This window comes from Chinchilla lanigera, unplaced genomic scaffold, assembly GCF_000276665.1.
Source record: "Chinchilla lanigera isolate Chin_1 unplaced genomic scaffold, ChiLan1.0 scaffold00028, whole genome shotgun sequence".
Classification (NCBI taxonomy): domain Eukaryota; kingdom Metazoa; phylum Chordata; class Mammalia; order Rodentia; family Chinchillidae; genus Chinchilla; species Chinchilla lanigera.
The window spans coordinates 23163367-23181914 of NW_004955429.1; the positions used below are offsets into that span (position 1 = coordinate 23163367).

The 18548-nt window shown below is 38.7% G+C and overlaps 1 protein-coding gene across 2 annotated transcripts in view; it reads left to right on the forward strand.

Annotated features, from left to right (window-relative positions):
- The window catches only part of Zeb1 (zinc finger E-box binding homeobox 1), a 186562-nt gene that overhangs the window by 151740 nt on the left and 16274 nt on the right, over positions 1-18548 (forward strand). Inside the window, exons 3-5 of one of the 2 annotated variants that reach the window (XM_013515448.1) lie at positions 5821-5883; positions 12184-12345; positions 15862-16064. In XM_013515448.1, the coding sequence (XP_013370902.1) occupies positions 5821-5883; positions 12184-12345; positions 15862-16064 (428 nt within the window). The remainder of the gene's footprint in view (positions 1-5820; positions 5884-12183; positions 12346-15861; positions 16065-18548) is intronic. The other variant, XM_013515449.1, reaches the window with a different exon arrangement.

Genomic DNA, 18548 nt, shown 5'->3' on the forward strand with positions numbered 1-18548 from the left:
TGAGTCCTTGGTTGATAAGCATTGTGTGTCTATATCTGTTTTCATGAGAAGCCACTTTGAAGGTATCAATATGTAACACAACAAGCATTGTTAACTCCCTACCACTTTGTTTGTAACTCCGTACTGTCTGTAGTGTTCCTTTGCTATTTTGTAAAATGTTGTCTGTCTGTTAATATTTTCCTCCTTTTATTTTTAAAATAAAAAAAGTCTGACTTTAGCCCAAGCAGAAAAAATGAAAACAGAAATAAATCATTAATTAGGTCACAGCTTTTAATTTAATTAAGTATAATAAGTGCAAACAGAAAAATTAATAATGTTGAAAATGTCATTTGCCATCTTAACAAGTAGTAATTCTTTATTATTTTGATTATCATTTGAGGAAAACTAAAAACCATAAGTACACAGTAATAAATAACTACATTAACATCCAATAGTTACCCATTGGCATGCTGTTTATTACTTTGACTTGGGCAGGTGTATTGAAGAAGGAAAATGGGGTGATGTCAGGTTTGCAGTTACTTAGCAAACACAGGTGTTTATCCTGTAGTTTTGTAAACCCTTTGCTGGCATTTTTGAAGTGTCATTTTGCTGATGGGAAGTATAAAATAGAATTCTTCAGCAGATGTTAATCTCATCATCATCTACATTGGACAGTTTTTATATTAGTCTAAAAGTCTGTGCATATTTCAGCTACTTTTCATACAGTGATCATCTTGAAGTATTAGTATAAAAGTTAATGAGTAAAGAAAAATGCTGAGCAAATGCTGATAATCCAAAACACTTTAAGAAATAGGTGTTTGATTGGATGCGAAGATTTTGATTAATCAGTGCTCTGTTTCTCAACAATCAAGTTAAATAGAACTCTAAATGAGAATTTTATTGTTTCATCAGTACGTGTCTGCAGCTCACGGCAGTGTGCAGTCGTCTTGGGGTGCAGGTTTGAGCCGCAGCTGGTTTCTTTCTTAGTCCCCCCACCCTCCCTGCCGCTTCCCCCTCCTCCCATGTCCTGTCCTGTTTTCCTTCTGGTCGATACTGTTGATCTTAGCTCACATTGTGGTATACGGTGTTTGCATTAACTGATGTTATATTGATGTTACCCGTATTCTACGTATTTTCCCACCCGCGCCCCTCCTGCTCTTCCCCTTGGACCACTGCCCCATTGCGGCCGACCGTCTCCTTGTCCCTGTGTGTCTGTTCTTCGCACTCGCTGTACTTCGCCTCTCTTACGTGAGAGATACCGTGTGATGTTTACACGGGTGCATCTGATGTGCTTCTCTCAACGTTACATTTCCAAGTGCTTCCATTTTCCTATAGATGTCTCAGATCTGCCATTCTTTATAGCAGAGTAGCACTCTGTTACATGTAAACACCACACTGTCTTCCTCCAGTCAGCTACTGATGGGTATACAGGCTGTTTCCAGGACTTCGCTGTTATGAATTGTGCTGCTATAAATATCCGCATGTGTATCGCTGTTCCATGTCTTACACTCTTTGGAGAAGATACCTAGCCGTGTGATCACTCAAGCATATGAATTTCTAATTTCAATTCTTTGGGAAATACCCATAGTGATTCTGGGTTGAAAGTTATTTGCTCCTAGGGCTTGAAATACTTCACTCCAAACTCTTCTGCCCTTTAGGGTTTGTGTTGAGAAGTCTTCTGTGATTCTGTTTGGCTGCTTTTAAAATTCTAGGGTTTTTTTCTGTTTATCTGGTAATGTGTTAAAGATGTGCCTTGGTGAGCTACTTTTTTTCATTGTAATTGTTTAGAGTTTTGTAAGCATTTCTTACTTGTATTCTAAACTTTTGTAAGCATTTCTTACTTGTATTCTAAACTTGTATTCTAAACTTTTTCTTATATTTGGGAAATTTTCTGTGACTTCTAAGCATGTTAGTGAGTCCATCTCTGCTATCTTCTAGTTTTTCTCTAACCCTGATTAGTCTTAGACTGGTCTTGTTGTCATCTAGTAGCTACTGGACAGCCCTCACTTGTTCCCCCTATTTTTTCTTTTTTTTGGCTGTTTTGAGTTCCTTATCATAATTCACTATTACATCATCAATATCAGACACTCTGTCATCACATTGGTCATTTCTGGGGTATATGAATTCTATATAGTTTTTCATATCCAGTATTTCTGTCTGACATCTTTTCAAGGATTCCATATCCTTGCTGAATCTGTCATTCATATTTTGAACTGTTTTGGTTAGCTTTAGTCAAATTTTTAGCTTAGTCAAATTTTTTTACCTGTTTCCCCAAAATTCACTTGGGCACTCAGTAGTAAAATTGCCGTGAACTTTTGTTAATTTCCCTCTTGAATGCATCTATTTTCTTCGTCCCTTCTAAGAGCTTTCCATAGATTTTTGCTACTTGACATTTGTTTTTCTTCTCCCTGTGTGACCCTTGCTCTGCCTTGGGAGAGTTGGGGGGTGTTTTCAGAGATCTTCCATTTCCCTGCTTCCTTATTCTACTATGTGTATCTGTGTGTGTATGTGTATATATATTGTTAATTACACATTGCCCCTATTTTCCCCTCCTTTTTCGGGAAGGTCACTGCAGCGTTGGGACTAGAGAAATGAGAATATGTGGCTTATATGGAGATTGTTAGTATGATGTTGCCTCCCCATGGTTAATTTTCAGCTTTGTATCTCCAGTGCTAGTAGTTATTCCTGTTATTTACTTTAAGTGATTTCAGCTCTGTGTCTGTGTTTTCCCAAAAGAATTACTTCTGGTTATAACAGCACCTATAGATGCAGTATGACCGCACTTCGTGTGATAGTCCTTGAATTACACTTACCGCTCTGCCTATGCTCTGTACACACTGTGACAGTATATTGTTTGTGGTGGTTCTGCAGTGAGGTGGGTGAGGTGGGGTGAGAGAATGTGAAGATGTTGCTCCTCCATGCATAACTTCCGGTTTTGAATGCTCAGTGCTAGTGTTTGCTGTTACTTACTTTAAGTAATGGGGTGGTTGGATGAGGAGTGTTAGACACGAAAGGGAAGGTTTGAAAGGGAGGATAATGATAACTGAAGAAATGGTTGATCTGGGGTCTGATTTTATGGGACTACTTTCAGTGGTGTTGAAGGGTTAGTATTGTGAGCTTTCAGAAGATATTTTGTGGGGTCCAAGAGTGAGATATTGTGAGAAAAGGGGTTTACTTTGTGATCAAGGAAAGCTATGTCGTTGTCAGAACTCGCTGATAGGGAGGGAGAAAGATTAGCTAGGAAATACAGGAGAGCCGAAGGTGTAGGATGGGGAGGACCAAGGAGCACTGCTAGAGAGGACAGGAGTGACTGTAAGGAGCTAAGGATGGAGAGCCTAACAGCTTGCGAGGAGGAGTTTATGTGTCTAGAAAAAGAATTTTAAAATATACTAATAACATTGTCTCAGGGTTTTGAGATGAAGAAACTAGACAAAGGGAGCTGAGACAAGCAAGAGAACCTAGACATCTAATTAAATCAGAGCCAGTGAAAGAACCGATACACAAAAGTGAAAACCAAAGAATCACAGCAAGCCATAAAAGAACATTATGGTAACCCCACCTTACCGAATAAATCAAGAAACATACAGAAACTTAACCCTATAAGTTGTCCGGTGAAAATGTAAATATGCCAGTGAGACACTGCATATGTGTCTGAGTCCTCACACCCCCGTAACTCCCTGACCCCTCCACCGAACGCTGAAGCCAACCCGGACTCAGGACTTCTCTCTGCAAGGTTGCAGGCATCCTTGCAGTCTGGTCCAGCTCAGGCTCTTGGAGTATTCCTGGGCAGTCAGATCAGCTAGCTATAGCTGTAACAGGCTCACCCATGACAGCACTGTCTGTCTGGGCTAGTTGGAAAATAACATAAGGCCCTGTTCTGGGTCTCCCTTGGGCCCAGAAAAGAGCTACAGTTATTATGTAAGCATCTTAACAACCCAAGTCTTCACCCACAGTGTGCACAGAGGGGTGGCTGTGTCTCTAGTGGGGAAAAACAGCACTCGGCAGTAATTTTACGGACTGTTATCTAAAGCACGGAGGGTTGAGGACCAGGTAATGCCAGAGAAGGATAAAGAAGAGAAAAAAGAAAAAAAATTTTTTTCTGTTTTTTAAAAAGTCTGCTCTGTGATATAGGAAGGAGGAAATAAAAGGGGGGGCAAGTGGCCCAAATGGTGGTAAGGGTATATTATATATTTAGAAAGGGTGTTACGGCTGTGTCTAGATGTCCCCCGAAGCCTCGTGTGGTCATAGTTGGGGCTCTTCAGAGGGGGCTGGATCCAGAGTGTGTGATGCTGGGATTAAGGGCGTGTGATTAGTAGTCCACTGATGGTTTGGCATAGTTCCGGGTGTGGATAACGGGAAGGCCCTCCCTGGGTGTGAGACCTGCCTACCCCAGGCGGGGAGCTGGGATAGAATAGAAGGGACAGAAAGAGGCTGCTGCTGGTGCTGGCTGCTTTGCTGCTGGCCGCCTTCTCCCTGCCCTGCTTTGCCGTGGCCTGTTTCTCTGCAGTGATGCCCCTCTGCTGGTGTGCCTTGCTGGAGGTGATTCCTTTGGTCTCAGTACAGTTCTCCATGAGCAGAGAAGTTACGAGTTCCATTTTGCCTCCCAGCTGGTGGCGAGCTAGCCGCTGTCAGTAGCGCTGATCGGTCTCTGGTCCCCAGTGGGGTCTGTTTCTTCGGTATCACTTAACCCACGTTCCTGTCCTGTGACAGTTCCCTCGTGGTCCCAGGTAACCTCCAGTCACGTCAGCCCCTCTCCAGCCTGTCGCTTTGCAGACTCGACGTTCTGTCCTGGAGAAGCTGAGTTTCTGGCGCTCACTGTTCTTCCCTTTGGGACCCCTAAGTCAGGGTTTTTGATGAGCATATCCAGTGCTAACTGATTGCAGTCCAGATAACTATATTATGTTTTAGTGCAACTTCTAACTATTCTAATCACAATTATGACATATACTCTGCTGTAGTTAAAAGAGCGGTTTTAACTTTCATATATGCATAAAGTTCTTGATAAACTACTAAAATAAGAAAGTATCCAAATATACAAACATAATTTCTGCTTGCCATAAAGCATGCATTTATTTATAATATAATACAATTACTCTGAATCTATTCTGTGTAGAATACCATATTTAGCCCTCCATAAACATAGAGGTGCAAGGAGAAATAACATCTAAAATATTTATCAGTACCATCATTGTTATTACTGTTTATCAGTAGTTGGGGGCCAGGGATGTAGCTCAGCAGCACAAATGCCTGCCTGGCAAGTGCAAGGTCTTGAGTTCGATTCCCAGCACAAAAAAAAAAAAAAAAAACCAAACTGTTTATCAGTAGTGAAGATAATAAGTTGAGTAACAAAAGAGCACAGTGCCTGTGCTGGTCACTTTGAACGCGGTGATGATACTTGGCCCATTGTTTGAATTTCCTGGTCCTTCAGCAGAGAAGGGAGGAGCATAGTAGGAAGTGAGCTTTGGAGTCAATCAAATCTGCATTCAGATTCCATTTGTCTGTCTTAACAGCTGTGTGTCTGAAGGCTTTATTTAACTTCTCCAAGCTTCAAATTTTGTTTTGCATTTTTAACTCATAGACTGTTACGAAGAAATAACTTTATAAAACATCTAGCACAGTGCGTGAAACACAGAAATTTGTGCTTTGGAGAAGAAACAAAATGAAAAACATCTCTACCTTTAAGTAGAGATCTAAAATACTGCAGCAATCCCAGTATGCTTATACAGTAAAAGAATAACTCCAAATTAAATGTGATCTGAACTGGAAGTTTGCTCTTTAGATTTCTGGAAGTGGAAATGTTTGTGACACGCGATCTCTTACGCCCTTGTCCTTCGATTTCAGCAGGAAAGGAGGGACGAGAGACCCTGGGGCCTGAAGCTCAGGCAGACGAAGCGGGATGCACAGGTACTCTCCACTGCTCTTGTGTTCCAGTCTTTGAAGGAGGTCTGTCACGACCCTGGGCTTGTACATTTATAAGCACTGAATTTAGTCATTTCCTCCTCTTTTATCTCTCCTTCCTTAAATGTTAAAGTATTAAGGCATGTGGGGCACTAACCTAAAAGAAGCTAATATTCTTTAAATATAGTACAAATTTACAGATTTATTTGATACAGCAGTTTCTTTCCTATAAGAATAACAAATATAACCTACTGATAATCCAAAACAATGTGTTTGAATGATGATTTGAATTTATATCACAAATTTTACCAAAGTTATGGAAACACGTGTAATGCTATTTTGAGTTTCATTATTAGTTATCAGGATCTGCTTTGAATTGTCCATGAGACAGAAACCAGAAAAGAGAAATAAGCAAATATCATGGATTATCTAAACCAGATGAGAATCATGAATATTGATGAGTTGAGTGAATATGTCACTGCAAACAAAAACATCAAATTTTTTTCTTGTGATTTCTGTGATTGAAAAGGCCAAAATGAAGTTGAATTATAGTAAATGAGAAAATTTGCTTCTAGGTGACTAAAAGTCCATACTCCCTGAGACTTAAGGCTATTCCTCTATAATGGATTCAGATCAGATTTAAGAAGCAAAAGAGTAAGTGGAAATCTTAAATCAGATCTTCTGTACGATAGTACAAAAAACGTTTTACTGTCTCCCTAAGTCAGGTAGAACTGTTAAATGTAAACTTGAAGAATGAATTCCAAATTATTAAAACATTTCCTCAAAACACTGTACTTGAAAATAATATAGTGATATTTAATATATTTAGACATAAATTAGATACTTCTGTAATACAGTTTTAATTATGCTTTCTTTGTTCTTACCTTCCATGATATAATACCATTTGTAGATTCTTTTTTACTTCATAGTACATTTTAGCAGTATTTCATAGAGCGGTGGAAATTATCTCTCACTACAGAATATGAGTCTGGCTTAGGGTTAATGGGTGTCAGAAACAGTTTTCCACCCCTGTTATAAATATTGGCACTCCCATACTTGTCAGTCATTTACACAGCACAAAGACTGAATCTTTGTGTTGAATAAAGGTAAATTCAACATTAATTAATTAATTGTGGAGTATCTGATCACTTATGGTGCTATAGCCTAAGATTTTATATTCTTCCCTTAACTGGGTTGTGTGTAACTTGCATGAAAAATGTATTTGGGTATGCTTATTATCAAATATAACCTAAAGAGTATATGAAATATTCAAACTGGGTACTTGTTACTAAACCAGTAAATTAATAAGCACAAAAGAATGCTGTTTTTACTCTTATCTAATGTTGAACTTCGATGGCTTATGAATACTATTTTACCAGAATTACAGAAGACCATCTGTCTTTCTAGGCAAAAAACTGTCAAATAAGACATTCATGGTTCCAGGCCCACAATATTTGATCTCACAGTTTGCTCTCTGTTATAAAAATAAATTAATTATTCCAGTTTGAAATACTGAGTAATACATAAATTCCCTCAAAAAATCACATCTGGAAGGCAGAGTAAGCTTTTAATACTAAAGTTGCTACTGAAATATGAGGCCGCGCCTACCCCAGGAAAATGCACCCCTCTTCCCTGGGACCTCAGAGGAGAGGAGCAGGCAAGCATTTGATAAGAGTTTCAGTAAGTGTTGGAAAATTGAACTTCTGAGGCTTTTGAGCAGATAGACCATAAAATTAGGTTGCCTTTGCTTTTGTCATTGCCTTGACTTTGATGGAATAACATACTGACGAAAGCACTGTACGAAGGTCACTGTCTTTGGTTCAGAACTTCGTCAGATCTTTTCTAGAGCTGACTTCCTTTTGCTATTCATGAAGTTAAGAGAACTGTAGGCTGAGCTTAGTATTCAGAGAGTGAAGTACTCACCCCAGACATTCTTTGTTCCTTCTTTTTTGTTTCTACAGTTAGCAGTTTCACAGAGTTTCAGAAGAAAAGATGAGAGGATGCATGCATGAAAATACATTTCCAAGCCCACACTCACATATATAGAGATGGATAAATTAAACATGCTAGTCTTCATACGAGATGTCTGCGCTCTGATTTGTGATTTATAGTCCTGTAGTTCTACACTCTGACCAGGATGCTAGCGCTGTATTCTGCACTTTGACAGTCAGCTCTGAGTCTCATCCTGTCTAAAAGAAATCTAAACCACCATTATGTGTTTCTATGCATTTGCCCATCTTTCTAATACTTAAATATACAATTTTATTAGTCTTAAGGCCAGGAAATTTCTTTGTGATTGACCTTTTCATGATGCCCACTTTGCAACACTTTAAATTTGGGGGTAAAAGTATAGAACTTGTAGTTTCCACTTAAAATTGGGCTTGGCAAATGTGGGTTCATGGGGTCAGGGTAGTTTAATAGAAAGAACCAGGATTTGACCCTAGATGCTTAATACCAAATTATCTGCTCCAATAGTACTGTGCTTTCCTGTAATCTTGGAAAAGCTGTCTAATTTTTCCAACCATAATTTTTTATTGAGAAAAATGTTAATTGTGAAATTATAATGTTCACCTTGCAGGATGGCTTTAAGGAAAATAGCTGACAATTATATAGCACTTACTACATGCCAGGTACAGTACTGATGAGTGTGTTACTATATCAATTCAGTCCTCACAACAACCTTCAGAGTTAGTGTAATTGTCACCCAAATTTTACAGTATGTAAATTGATGTTACACTGCCTTGCACATTTCTTAATGAACACATAAAATCTCTCATTTTATATTAAGGAGTAACAGTTTCTAGCATATGAAAAACATTGCCAGTTTTAACATCACTCTTATCTGTGAAATCCATACCAATTTAATACCTCCTGCCATTCACTTTTTAAAAGAATGAATACAGTCTTAGGGTCAGAAATACAGTAGGGTAGTTTTTACTCCTGAACTTGTATTTGCCATTTATATACCTTATGGAATTTTGCACTAACATAATATGTATTTTCTGCGTGAAGGTATTTTTGATGAACTGTCATTTCATTATAAGATATATAGTGAAATCAAAATTTCTCCTTAATTTCCAGGGATCACAAGAATCTTAAGGGTTAAAGTACGGATCGATTTATCACTTAATTATTAGTAGTTCATAGTTGGTCACATTAATTACACAAATTAGAAAATATTTGTTAAAGAAAGTGTTATTAAAATGAGATTAAAGGAGCTAAAGTATTTTTCAATTACTTCATGTAATACTTTAATATTAATTTACTTCAAAAAGGAAAAGGGTTGTTTGTATTTTTATTTAGCACTGTAATAAATATATTCTTAAATTTTAAAATGAAATAAAAATTTTTGTTTTAACTGAGTTACTTGATTTTTTACACATCTTCAGAATTATATACCAATAATTAGGTTTATTCATCAAGAAAAATACTTTAATGTCCTGTGGCTAACGATTCCGTTAGTACTCTTCCAGTTTTATTGAAAACAGAACTTGAGAGCTGTGTGATTTGCAAGTTGGTTTGTGTCTCGGTGGAGTTGCTCCCTCGTTCGCGGGGCTGTACTCCAGGAAAGCGTGAGCGGGGTTTCTATCTGTCGGGCTGTTTGGTTTCCTCCTCAATCAGAGGCAGCTTTTTGTTTGGGGAAATTGAAGTGTGCTTAATTTCAGTACTTTTGCCAATACATTTTTTTATTGAAAATCCCTCTACTTTCCTACATGTACCATCATTTGATCAGTACCTTACTTCATCTATTTTCTGGAAAATTTCAGCCTAATAACCTAACCAGCAAAGGCAGTTATCACTGCTACACTAGTCAAATCAGACTTCCTATCTGTAAGAAAAACGTGTGTCCTTATTTTTTCAATCAAATAAAGCTGTTAATATACATTTTAAGGAACTTTATTAAAAGTTCTTCAATAAGGAAATGTATGAATAATATCTAAATTATAAATAATTAAAATATAAATAAATATCTTATAAAAGCAAATTATTCAGTTGTAAAGCTAAGATGCTGTAGATCTAATTTTTATAGTTATGAAAATCTTTGTCTCCAAGTGAGTATATTTGGAACCAGTCACTACAGTTAACCTTATCCACAGCCTACTGAAGAAGCAAATACTGAATCATACATGAAATAAAGACACTGTATTTCTGAAAAATGCCTGGTATTTTAAAACTCATTCCATCAGCTTAACATATCTATGAAAGCTGCCCATACACATATGTATGTGTTTATATATATGTTGAGTGTAGAAAATATTAACATTTTATAAGACAGAAATTGCCGAAAACCATTTTATAGCAATTTGATGAAAACAGTTTGTTTTAGCAAATATAGTATATGGAATCTATGAGAAATCACATAAAATGTAAGTTTTATTCATGTGTTTTATACAGTTTAATTTGAAAGACTGAATTTGTAGTGAAGACACTCAGTTTCATTGACATGTACTGTTTTAGCTACTCAGTAATGCTTATTTTTCCAGCTAATGCCAGATCCTAGGGATGGTGTTTGAGTACATTCTTCTTTACTTTCATCAGTCTCCTAAGAGCAGTGAGCTGTTTAATAATAGGAGGTATACGGCATATCAGGTCATTAAAGGAAATCTCCCTCGCTTCTGTCCATGCTGTTATATGGTTGATTTCAGCCAGGTAGGAATAACCTGCCACATTTCAGTCGCCATGCTCTGCATCTCCGAGAAATACTTGTGAACAGGAAAGGCTGGAAGACCGCGAGTGAGCAGTCAATAAGGAAGGCTTCTCCCAGTCAGCGTTTTAAGCCTTTCTCGGTCCACAGTCCGGCGATGTACCAAATTAAAATAATGGGTGAAGGGAGGGATATTCCTTTCTCTTTTTTTCCCTAAGAAAATGAGAGCAAAGAATACTGTACAAAAGGGAGGGTAGGGAGAACCTTCAGGCCATCAAAAGTACACATGGAAGTTGAAAATCTGGGAATTAAAACCAACGTACTCCTGGATTTAGTACCCCACTTTAATGTCTACTGGCATGAGTCAAATAATACATTTTCCAGCCTGTGACAGCTTAGAGGCCATCTTAAAATGGTAAAAACTTTGTCATCGATCCTCAGATTTTAAGCAGCAACCATCTGAGGGGTTCAGCTACCCTACAGTGTGGGAGATGCAGCAAGATGGTTTTAGTGACTGCCAGACAGAAAGCTGCCCGTACGTCACCTTGTAATTTGACCCAGTCTCAGTGCACCAGGAAGTGCCATTTTACTAACTTAGAGCTGGCAGTTCAGTCTCAAGCCTGTGAAGAAGTCAGCCGCGAGACACTTGGGAGTCGTGTTCTCCTGTTAGCGTGGACACAGCTTGTAGCTGACTGTGTCGCAGAGCCGGTGGGGGACGGACGAAACCGTCGTGCAGCAGCACGGCTGTAAGGACTTGCCAGTGCTCTGGGCAGCCCTCCCCCAGAAGGCATTCCGTTATCTCTTCCCTTTCTAACTCGAGAGAAAAACGTATCTGCCTTATTCTTACGGTTAGACACCCCTCGAGGCAGAAAGAGAAAGAATAGCCTTGTTGGTATAGAAAGTCTAAACGATGTGAAAACAACTTTTTTTTATGATTTGTTATCTTTTTATTAGAAGTCTAACTACAAAATCATTTAAAGTTATTTTCTGAGAAATATAACTGAACTGAAGGACTGGTTTATATGGGAATGATTCAAATTTAAACTTTAACATTTTGATTGTTAAGATGATATTTGAGGACCATTTGCTTTATCATTAAGTGAGGAATAAAGATTTCAGTCGACCATTTTACTTTGTATTTTCTTTATCAATCAAATGGAACAGAAGTGTAACCATAAGATTTAAAGTGGTAACTTGGGACTTTCCAACATTTATAATATTTTAAATATATAAAGCAAAAGGCTCTTGGCATGATGGCATATGCCTGTACTATAGTTCCCCGCACTCCTCTCAGAAAAGGGTCTGCTGAGGCAGGATCACAAGTTCAAGCCCAGGCACGGCTATTTAGCCCCTTAGCGGGCCCTGTCTCAAAATGAAAACTAAAAATACAAAATAAAAAGTATAAAAGAAAACGATTGGGGATGTAGCTCCGTGCAAAGGCCCCAGGCACAATCCCAGTACCACCCTTCCTCCCCGCAAAGCAAAAGCACTTCTTAATAGATTGCAAAAAAATGAGTAAACTTCATTTTTACTCCTCAGTAAATATTTTCTGCAGTTTCAAGAATGATTCTGTATGCTCTCAAGATGAACAATTTCTTATTTAGAGAAATGTTGCAAAACTTTGGTAAAATTGCGTTTTATAAAGAATTCGTTTCTTTCAGTAAAAGATGATGAATGCGACTCAGATGCAGAAAATGAGCAGAACCATGACCCTAACGTTGAAGAGTTCTTGCAACAGCAGGACACAGCCGTCATTTACCCGGAGGCACCGGAGGAGGACCAGAGGCAGGGCACGCCGGAAGCCAGCGGTCATGATGAAAACGGTAACTGAGCCTCCGCAGTGCACTCCTTCTCCCTCTAGCTCCTGCTCTCCCTCTCCTCCTCCCTCTCCTCCTCCTCCTCCTCCTCCCTCCTTTCCCTTTTTCACTATTCCTTTGGCAAGCAAAACATGGATGCATAGCTAAATTGTACTAATAAACTTAATTACAAAAAACATGGTTGTATGGTTCAAAGCATACAGGTTTGGAAATAATAGTTTTTACATATCTAATTTAGTCTACTCTGATGGTGAGCAGTTGGTGTATGAATACAATAAAAACATGTTGAGATTGATCAGAAGAGAATGTTATTCTGCCTCTCCAAGCATAATAAACAGTTGAAAATAGCATGTTCCCATAAGAAATGTTATGCAAGATCTCAACCAAGACTAGTAAGATACTTAAAATGTTTTAAGAATTTGTGAATTTCTAATACCCTGTTATGGTTTGCATCTGGATGTCTCCCCAGAGCCTCATGCAGTCATGGGGTGGTCTTCTAGAGTTTATGAGTGATCCATGGTCCAACGCTGGGGTTATGTGTGTGAGCGCTACACCTGCCCTGGGGTGGCGGGTAGGTTGCATGTAATGTAAGGGAGGGAAAGAGGATGCTTGCCGCCACTCCTACCCTTGTGCGCTTGCTGCTTTTGCTGTTTTCTGCCGCCATGGACAGTTGCCTTCTGCCATGTGCCACCTGCCTTGAAGCCAGCTGATTAAGCTAAATAAACCTTTCCTTCCTTAATTCTGGGCGTCAAGTGTTTTGTCTCAGCAACAAGAGAAAAGTAACTAAGACATACCCTAAATCTGGCTTTCTTTTCTCATGGTTCCCTGGTGTATGTATAGATTTAGCTTAGTGTTCAAATAATCAAATTTTTGGAGAAACTGAGGAATACTATATAAAATACAAAATAGACTCCATGACAAAGTCAACTTTTTCTTTTTTGTTATTAGTGCATACTAATTATACAGAATAATTTCTCTTCTACGAAAAAGAGAAACAAATTTCATTCTGAATGGATAGGATTTTCCAAAACCAAATTTACTACAAAGGCAGTAGGAATAAGACACTGTAGAATCATTTCCTCTAATGTACCAGTCACATTTTTAAAGAATGTAGATTATTGCCCCATAGGTCACTGCACATCAGCTACATCGTTAGTGTTCTGTCAGTCTATTCGCATGTTTGAAAAGTTCATGGTTATTGTCATTGTAATGCTGTAAACCCCTAACATAACGTGCTTTCATTTTTTGGTGGTTGCTTCTCTTAAAGAGAATACATCACCATTTCACTGGAAGAAGCAGAAGAAAATGAGAGGGAAATAGAAAATTTTAAAATATATGAGTATGTATATGTAAAACTTTAATATGATAACAACTTGTAAAAAGCCTTCATGAAAGAGAGGAATGAAGTCTAAAGCTATGTTCCATTACATACATCTAATAACGTTAAGCCTTACAAAATTAGTCTTTATAAATAAACTCAGTAAAATTTCATAGAAAATTAACATACAAAAACTAGGGAGCTAACTATTCTGAATTATTACAGTATCTGAATTATACAATATGTTGCTAATTGAGGTATTTACCACTTTCAGGTTTATAGTGTAATTTTATTAAAGACTAATAATGTATTCCAGTGTAGCTAGTGTCATGGCAACTTTACATTTAAAAAAATCATTGTCTATAGAAGCTCTTAATTTTTTAATTTATACTAGATTAAACATGCTTCCTTGCATGTCTCCTCATAAATTATATATAGGCAAACTGATTCCAGCAGGTTGAATAATCAAAAATTCTGAGTCAGTGGGGAACAAATAGAAAGGACTTGGCAGAAGTTTTATATTTTGAAGTATTAGCAGTCAGAAATATTGTATTATATATCAAAAGAAATCTCGAATATAAAAATTAAATGATTTTGTTGTGAAAAATAAGAATATTTACGGTCACAGATACTTACAGAAATTATAGTTCAAAAATGGTGAGATACAGGTTATTTAGTAGCTTTGAATTACTACCTAAGTATATTGTACTCATCTAAAAAACAACATTGCCCCTGCATGGTAAACCTTAATTATTAAAATATGAATTTTAATACATTCTTATATTTTTCAAAAAAAGTTTTTACTTGCCTTTTAAACCTTCTCATTCTGTTTATTATTCCAAATACTCAGTTTAACTTTTTATTGTTTTATGCCAGTGACCTAAAAACATACCTTCATTTCTTATGTGAATTTTCACATGAAAACGTAGTGAATACTGATTAATGAAAATAATAACTTGCAAGCCAGGTGCATAGCTCAGCAGCACAGCACCTGCCTGGCAAGTGCCAAGGTCCTGAGTTTGATTCCTGGTACCAAAGAAGAAAATAACAACTTGCTATTAAAATGTCATGGGCAACCTGTCACTGTGCCAAATTTTAACGTTTTGTTACTTACATGGATTAATCGTGAAGACAAAGGAGAAAGTGGAACCCAACGAGAGCAGACAGCCCTGACACCAGAGCGGGAGCATCTTGATTAAAGGAATCTTGTGCCATTGAGGTGCCACTAACAAAGCCACCACCATGCTGGACTCTGGCACGTGCTGTTGTAACGACCTAAATCAGTGAGACTTCTCATTGGCCTGTAGAAGCAGGAAATTGGTATTGGACAAAACTTCGTATGACTTCCTCCCCAAACATGGTCTTTCGAAACCCCTCTAGTTCAGTTGGCCTTGCTAGCTAGTAACAAAAGATACTACCATAAATTTTGGATCTTTGGGTGTTTTATTTATATATTTGTGGCATGTTTTGATATATTTGAGTAGCTGTTTAGAGCTCAGCCATTCGTTCTATGATTTGAAGACTGGTGTTTGAGCAAGATGTTTAATTTATATGGGCTTGAATTCCAGTATGTGTATGGAGCACTTAGAGATACCTTTGCTTCTGAAAGTTACATATATGCAGAAAAAACGATGCAGTAAGTTTGTCTCTGTTTTGATAGGGGAAAGAACATGAAGCGTCGTGTCTAGGAGGTGTTTGTCCAGCCCGTCGCCCTCTCTGTCTCTGTCTCCTCACACACACACACTTTTTGGCCACATCTAATTGGGGGAAATTCAGAAACAGTCTGTGTACTGCCCACTACCTTTTCAAATTCGTAAGAACAAACATTAAATAAATGATGATACACTCTTACCAGTAGGAAGATTCTGTTGTATAGTTCCTCCTTTAACATGTATACATTTGCAAAATATAACCTACATCCCAACTTTTTGTTTCCTTGTCCAGTTAACCATAGAACTTTCGAAGGTCATCCTGTTTGAATCCAACTTCATCCTTCACTGACCATGTGACTTTTGAGATGATTTAGCCTTTCCGAGCCTCCTGGTTTCTCCTGTGAAAAATGGAGATGAATATCATTACATTGTTTTGAGGATCAAGTGTAAAGTGAATAGCGTAATATCTGTCACCTAGCATAGGGACTTAGTGACAACTTCGGTAGTGTTTTCTGAATGTCTTGAGTTTATGATATGTAATCTCTTTTGCAGGGACGCCAGATGCATTCTCGCAGTTGCTCACCTGCCCATATTGTGATAGAGGCTATAAACGCTTTACCTCTTTGAAAGAACACATTAAATATCGCCATGAAAAAAATGAAGATAACTTTAGTTGCTCCCTGTGCAGTTACACCTTTGCATATAGAACCCAGCTTGAACGTCACATGACGTCACATAAGTCAGGAAGAGATCAAGTAAGTGAAATGACCAGGAATTCGCTGACTCCACATTTTGGAAATGTAACTCTTAAAGGCAAGGATTTTGGTATACTGAAGAGTTAAAAGGATATGGTAGACACTGTCTTATTTGTAGTCTTATAAAAATGAAAAATGAGGTGGGTGTGGTGGCACATACCTGTAATCCCAGCACATGGGAGGCTGAGACAGGAGGATCGTTGCGAGTTGAAGACCAGCCTGGGCTACAAGGTGAGCTCAAGGCCAGCCTGAGCTGCACAGCAAGACCTGGTCTCAAAAAAAAATGAAAGTGATTAGTTACACTTTTTCTTTTTCAGGTAATGTACTTTCTGTTTTGATTTGATTATTTTGCTTATCCCATAATAGATATTATTCCAAATTTAGAAAATTTCAAATTGCATTCTACTGAAATGTTCACTGTGACAAAATACTGGTTACAAAAATCACAAGACTTAGTACTAACCAAATTGAGAAAGCAATTTTTTAAAAAATAGTTACCTTTGACCCAATGACTGCTTTATTTAGGCTCAGTATAAGCTACTATACTTTTCTCTTTGCTGTTGTAAAGGAAGCTGCCTTCTTTAAGAATCTTACTTTTGGCATCAGCTTTCAAATGGCTTAGTCTGTGCCCCATCTCCTAGCAGTACACATGAAGGGTATTTTGTAACGAGAAGTTACATTAAAATTCTTGACTCTATATTGAGATAAAGGAGTTTAGCAATTGTCCTTTCTTATAAATTCCTAATAACTGCCAGCTAGCAACAAATCAATACTGATTTAACTCTGTCAGACAAATAGTAGGTCACACAGGGTGTGTGTTGGGGCTGGGACCCGTGTCCAGGTTCTTGTGTCAGAGGGTGATGAATGCCTGCACGATGATTTGTGGGAATGCTGCCTTGTGTAAGTACCTAACGTAAGTCACGGTCCTACAGAGAACCGGCTAGACCCTTGCCGAGGAGGCTGCCTAAACCAGACAAAAAAGTAGAACAGAAAGGGACGTTTCCTCAGGACTCTGGCACTAACACTCACACAAGAGCAAGGTGGGGGTGGGGAGTGGCAGTAAGGAAGGGCAGGACCAGGACTCCAGCCTCGGCCCAGTGGGTACGTCCCTGAGGGAGCCCTGGCCAGGGAGACCCAGCGGAGGAAGCGGGCAGGAGGGGCCGCGGCAACAGAGGCCACCTCCTCCCCTGCGCGCAGTGCCGCTTGTGCGTCCTGCGTGAGCGCACGCCGACGGCCATTCATTGTGCGTCCTGCGTGAGCGCACGCGGACGGCCCGGGAATGGCCGCGGCTCGCAGGGCCTCGCAGGCCGACCCCCTGCGGCTCTCAGCACGTCCTCCCTGCGCTAGGGCCCTGTAAAGGAAAGGACGTACAGTGACAGCAGAAGGTGCTGTTAAAAACCACTGAAATCTCGTGATGATGAAGACCGCTCCCTCGGTGATGAAGTAGATTTTTATATACAGGGGGTGATTGCAGTAATCCCCCTCTTCAAACACGTTTATCCCATGGTGGTTGACACGTTCTGAAGGGCTTCAGGAAGTCCTTTTTGTGGGTGTCTTCATTAGGTGTGATCAAACTTTCAGAGGATGTTTCTGCCACGTACCATCTCACTGAAAGGCAGGCGCATAAAAACATTATAATATGTTTTCATGCAACTTTTTCACTGGATCTGGCACCGTGTGACTTCTGGTTCTTCTGCAAAGACAAAATGATCATTAAAGGTAAAGACGTGTTTGAATCAGTTCAGCACGTGGAGGCAGCAGGACAGCACAACCCATGGCATGTACTTCCAGAGCTGCTTCAGAATGGTGGGATATGGGGGTCTGAGGGTTTTCAGTTCTTTATATGCTCTAGATAGAAGTCTTTTGTCTGAGGGACAGTTAGCTAAAATGTGTGCCCACTCTGTGGGTTGTCTTTTCACTCTGTTGGGGATTTCTTTTGAAGTACAAAAGCTTTTTAATAGGATAAGATCCCAGTTGTTGATTCTTTGAAGTGTTTCTCCGTGCAGTTTGGGTTGTGTTCATGAAGTCTTTGCCTAATGGATGTGACTTGAGTCTATACTCAAAAGTGAAATAAATCAGTCTCGCATGTGTAAACGTCATATTGTCTCCCTAGTATAAGAAGCTGAAAGAGTAAATAAGACCCAAAATGTACAGTAGATTTTGTGAAATGGGAAGAAAGTAGTAAGAGTAACTGGGGTGAGGGAAAGGAGAAAAGAAGGCACGGGAAAGGAAGAATAGATAAATACATATATATACACACACACAAAGGATAGTTAAGGTAAGTATACGACTAACTGCTATGAGCTCATTGAAAGGAAGGGTAATGCCTGTACTGCCTGATCAGTTTTCATGGCTGTATCTTACGTTATGAGCAACTACTTTGAAGGTAACAATGTGCAATGTACTGGACATTGCTGCTCTCCTGCAGTCTTGCTTTGAGATTTTAGACCATTGTTTTTATTGTTTATTTTTCTTTTTTAAAAT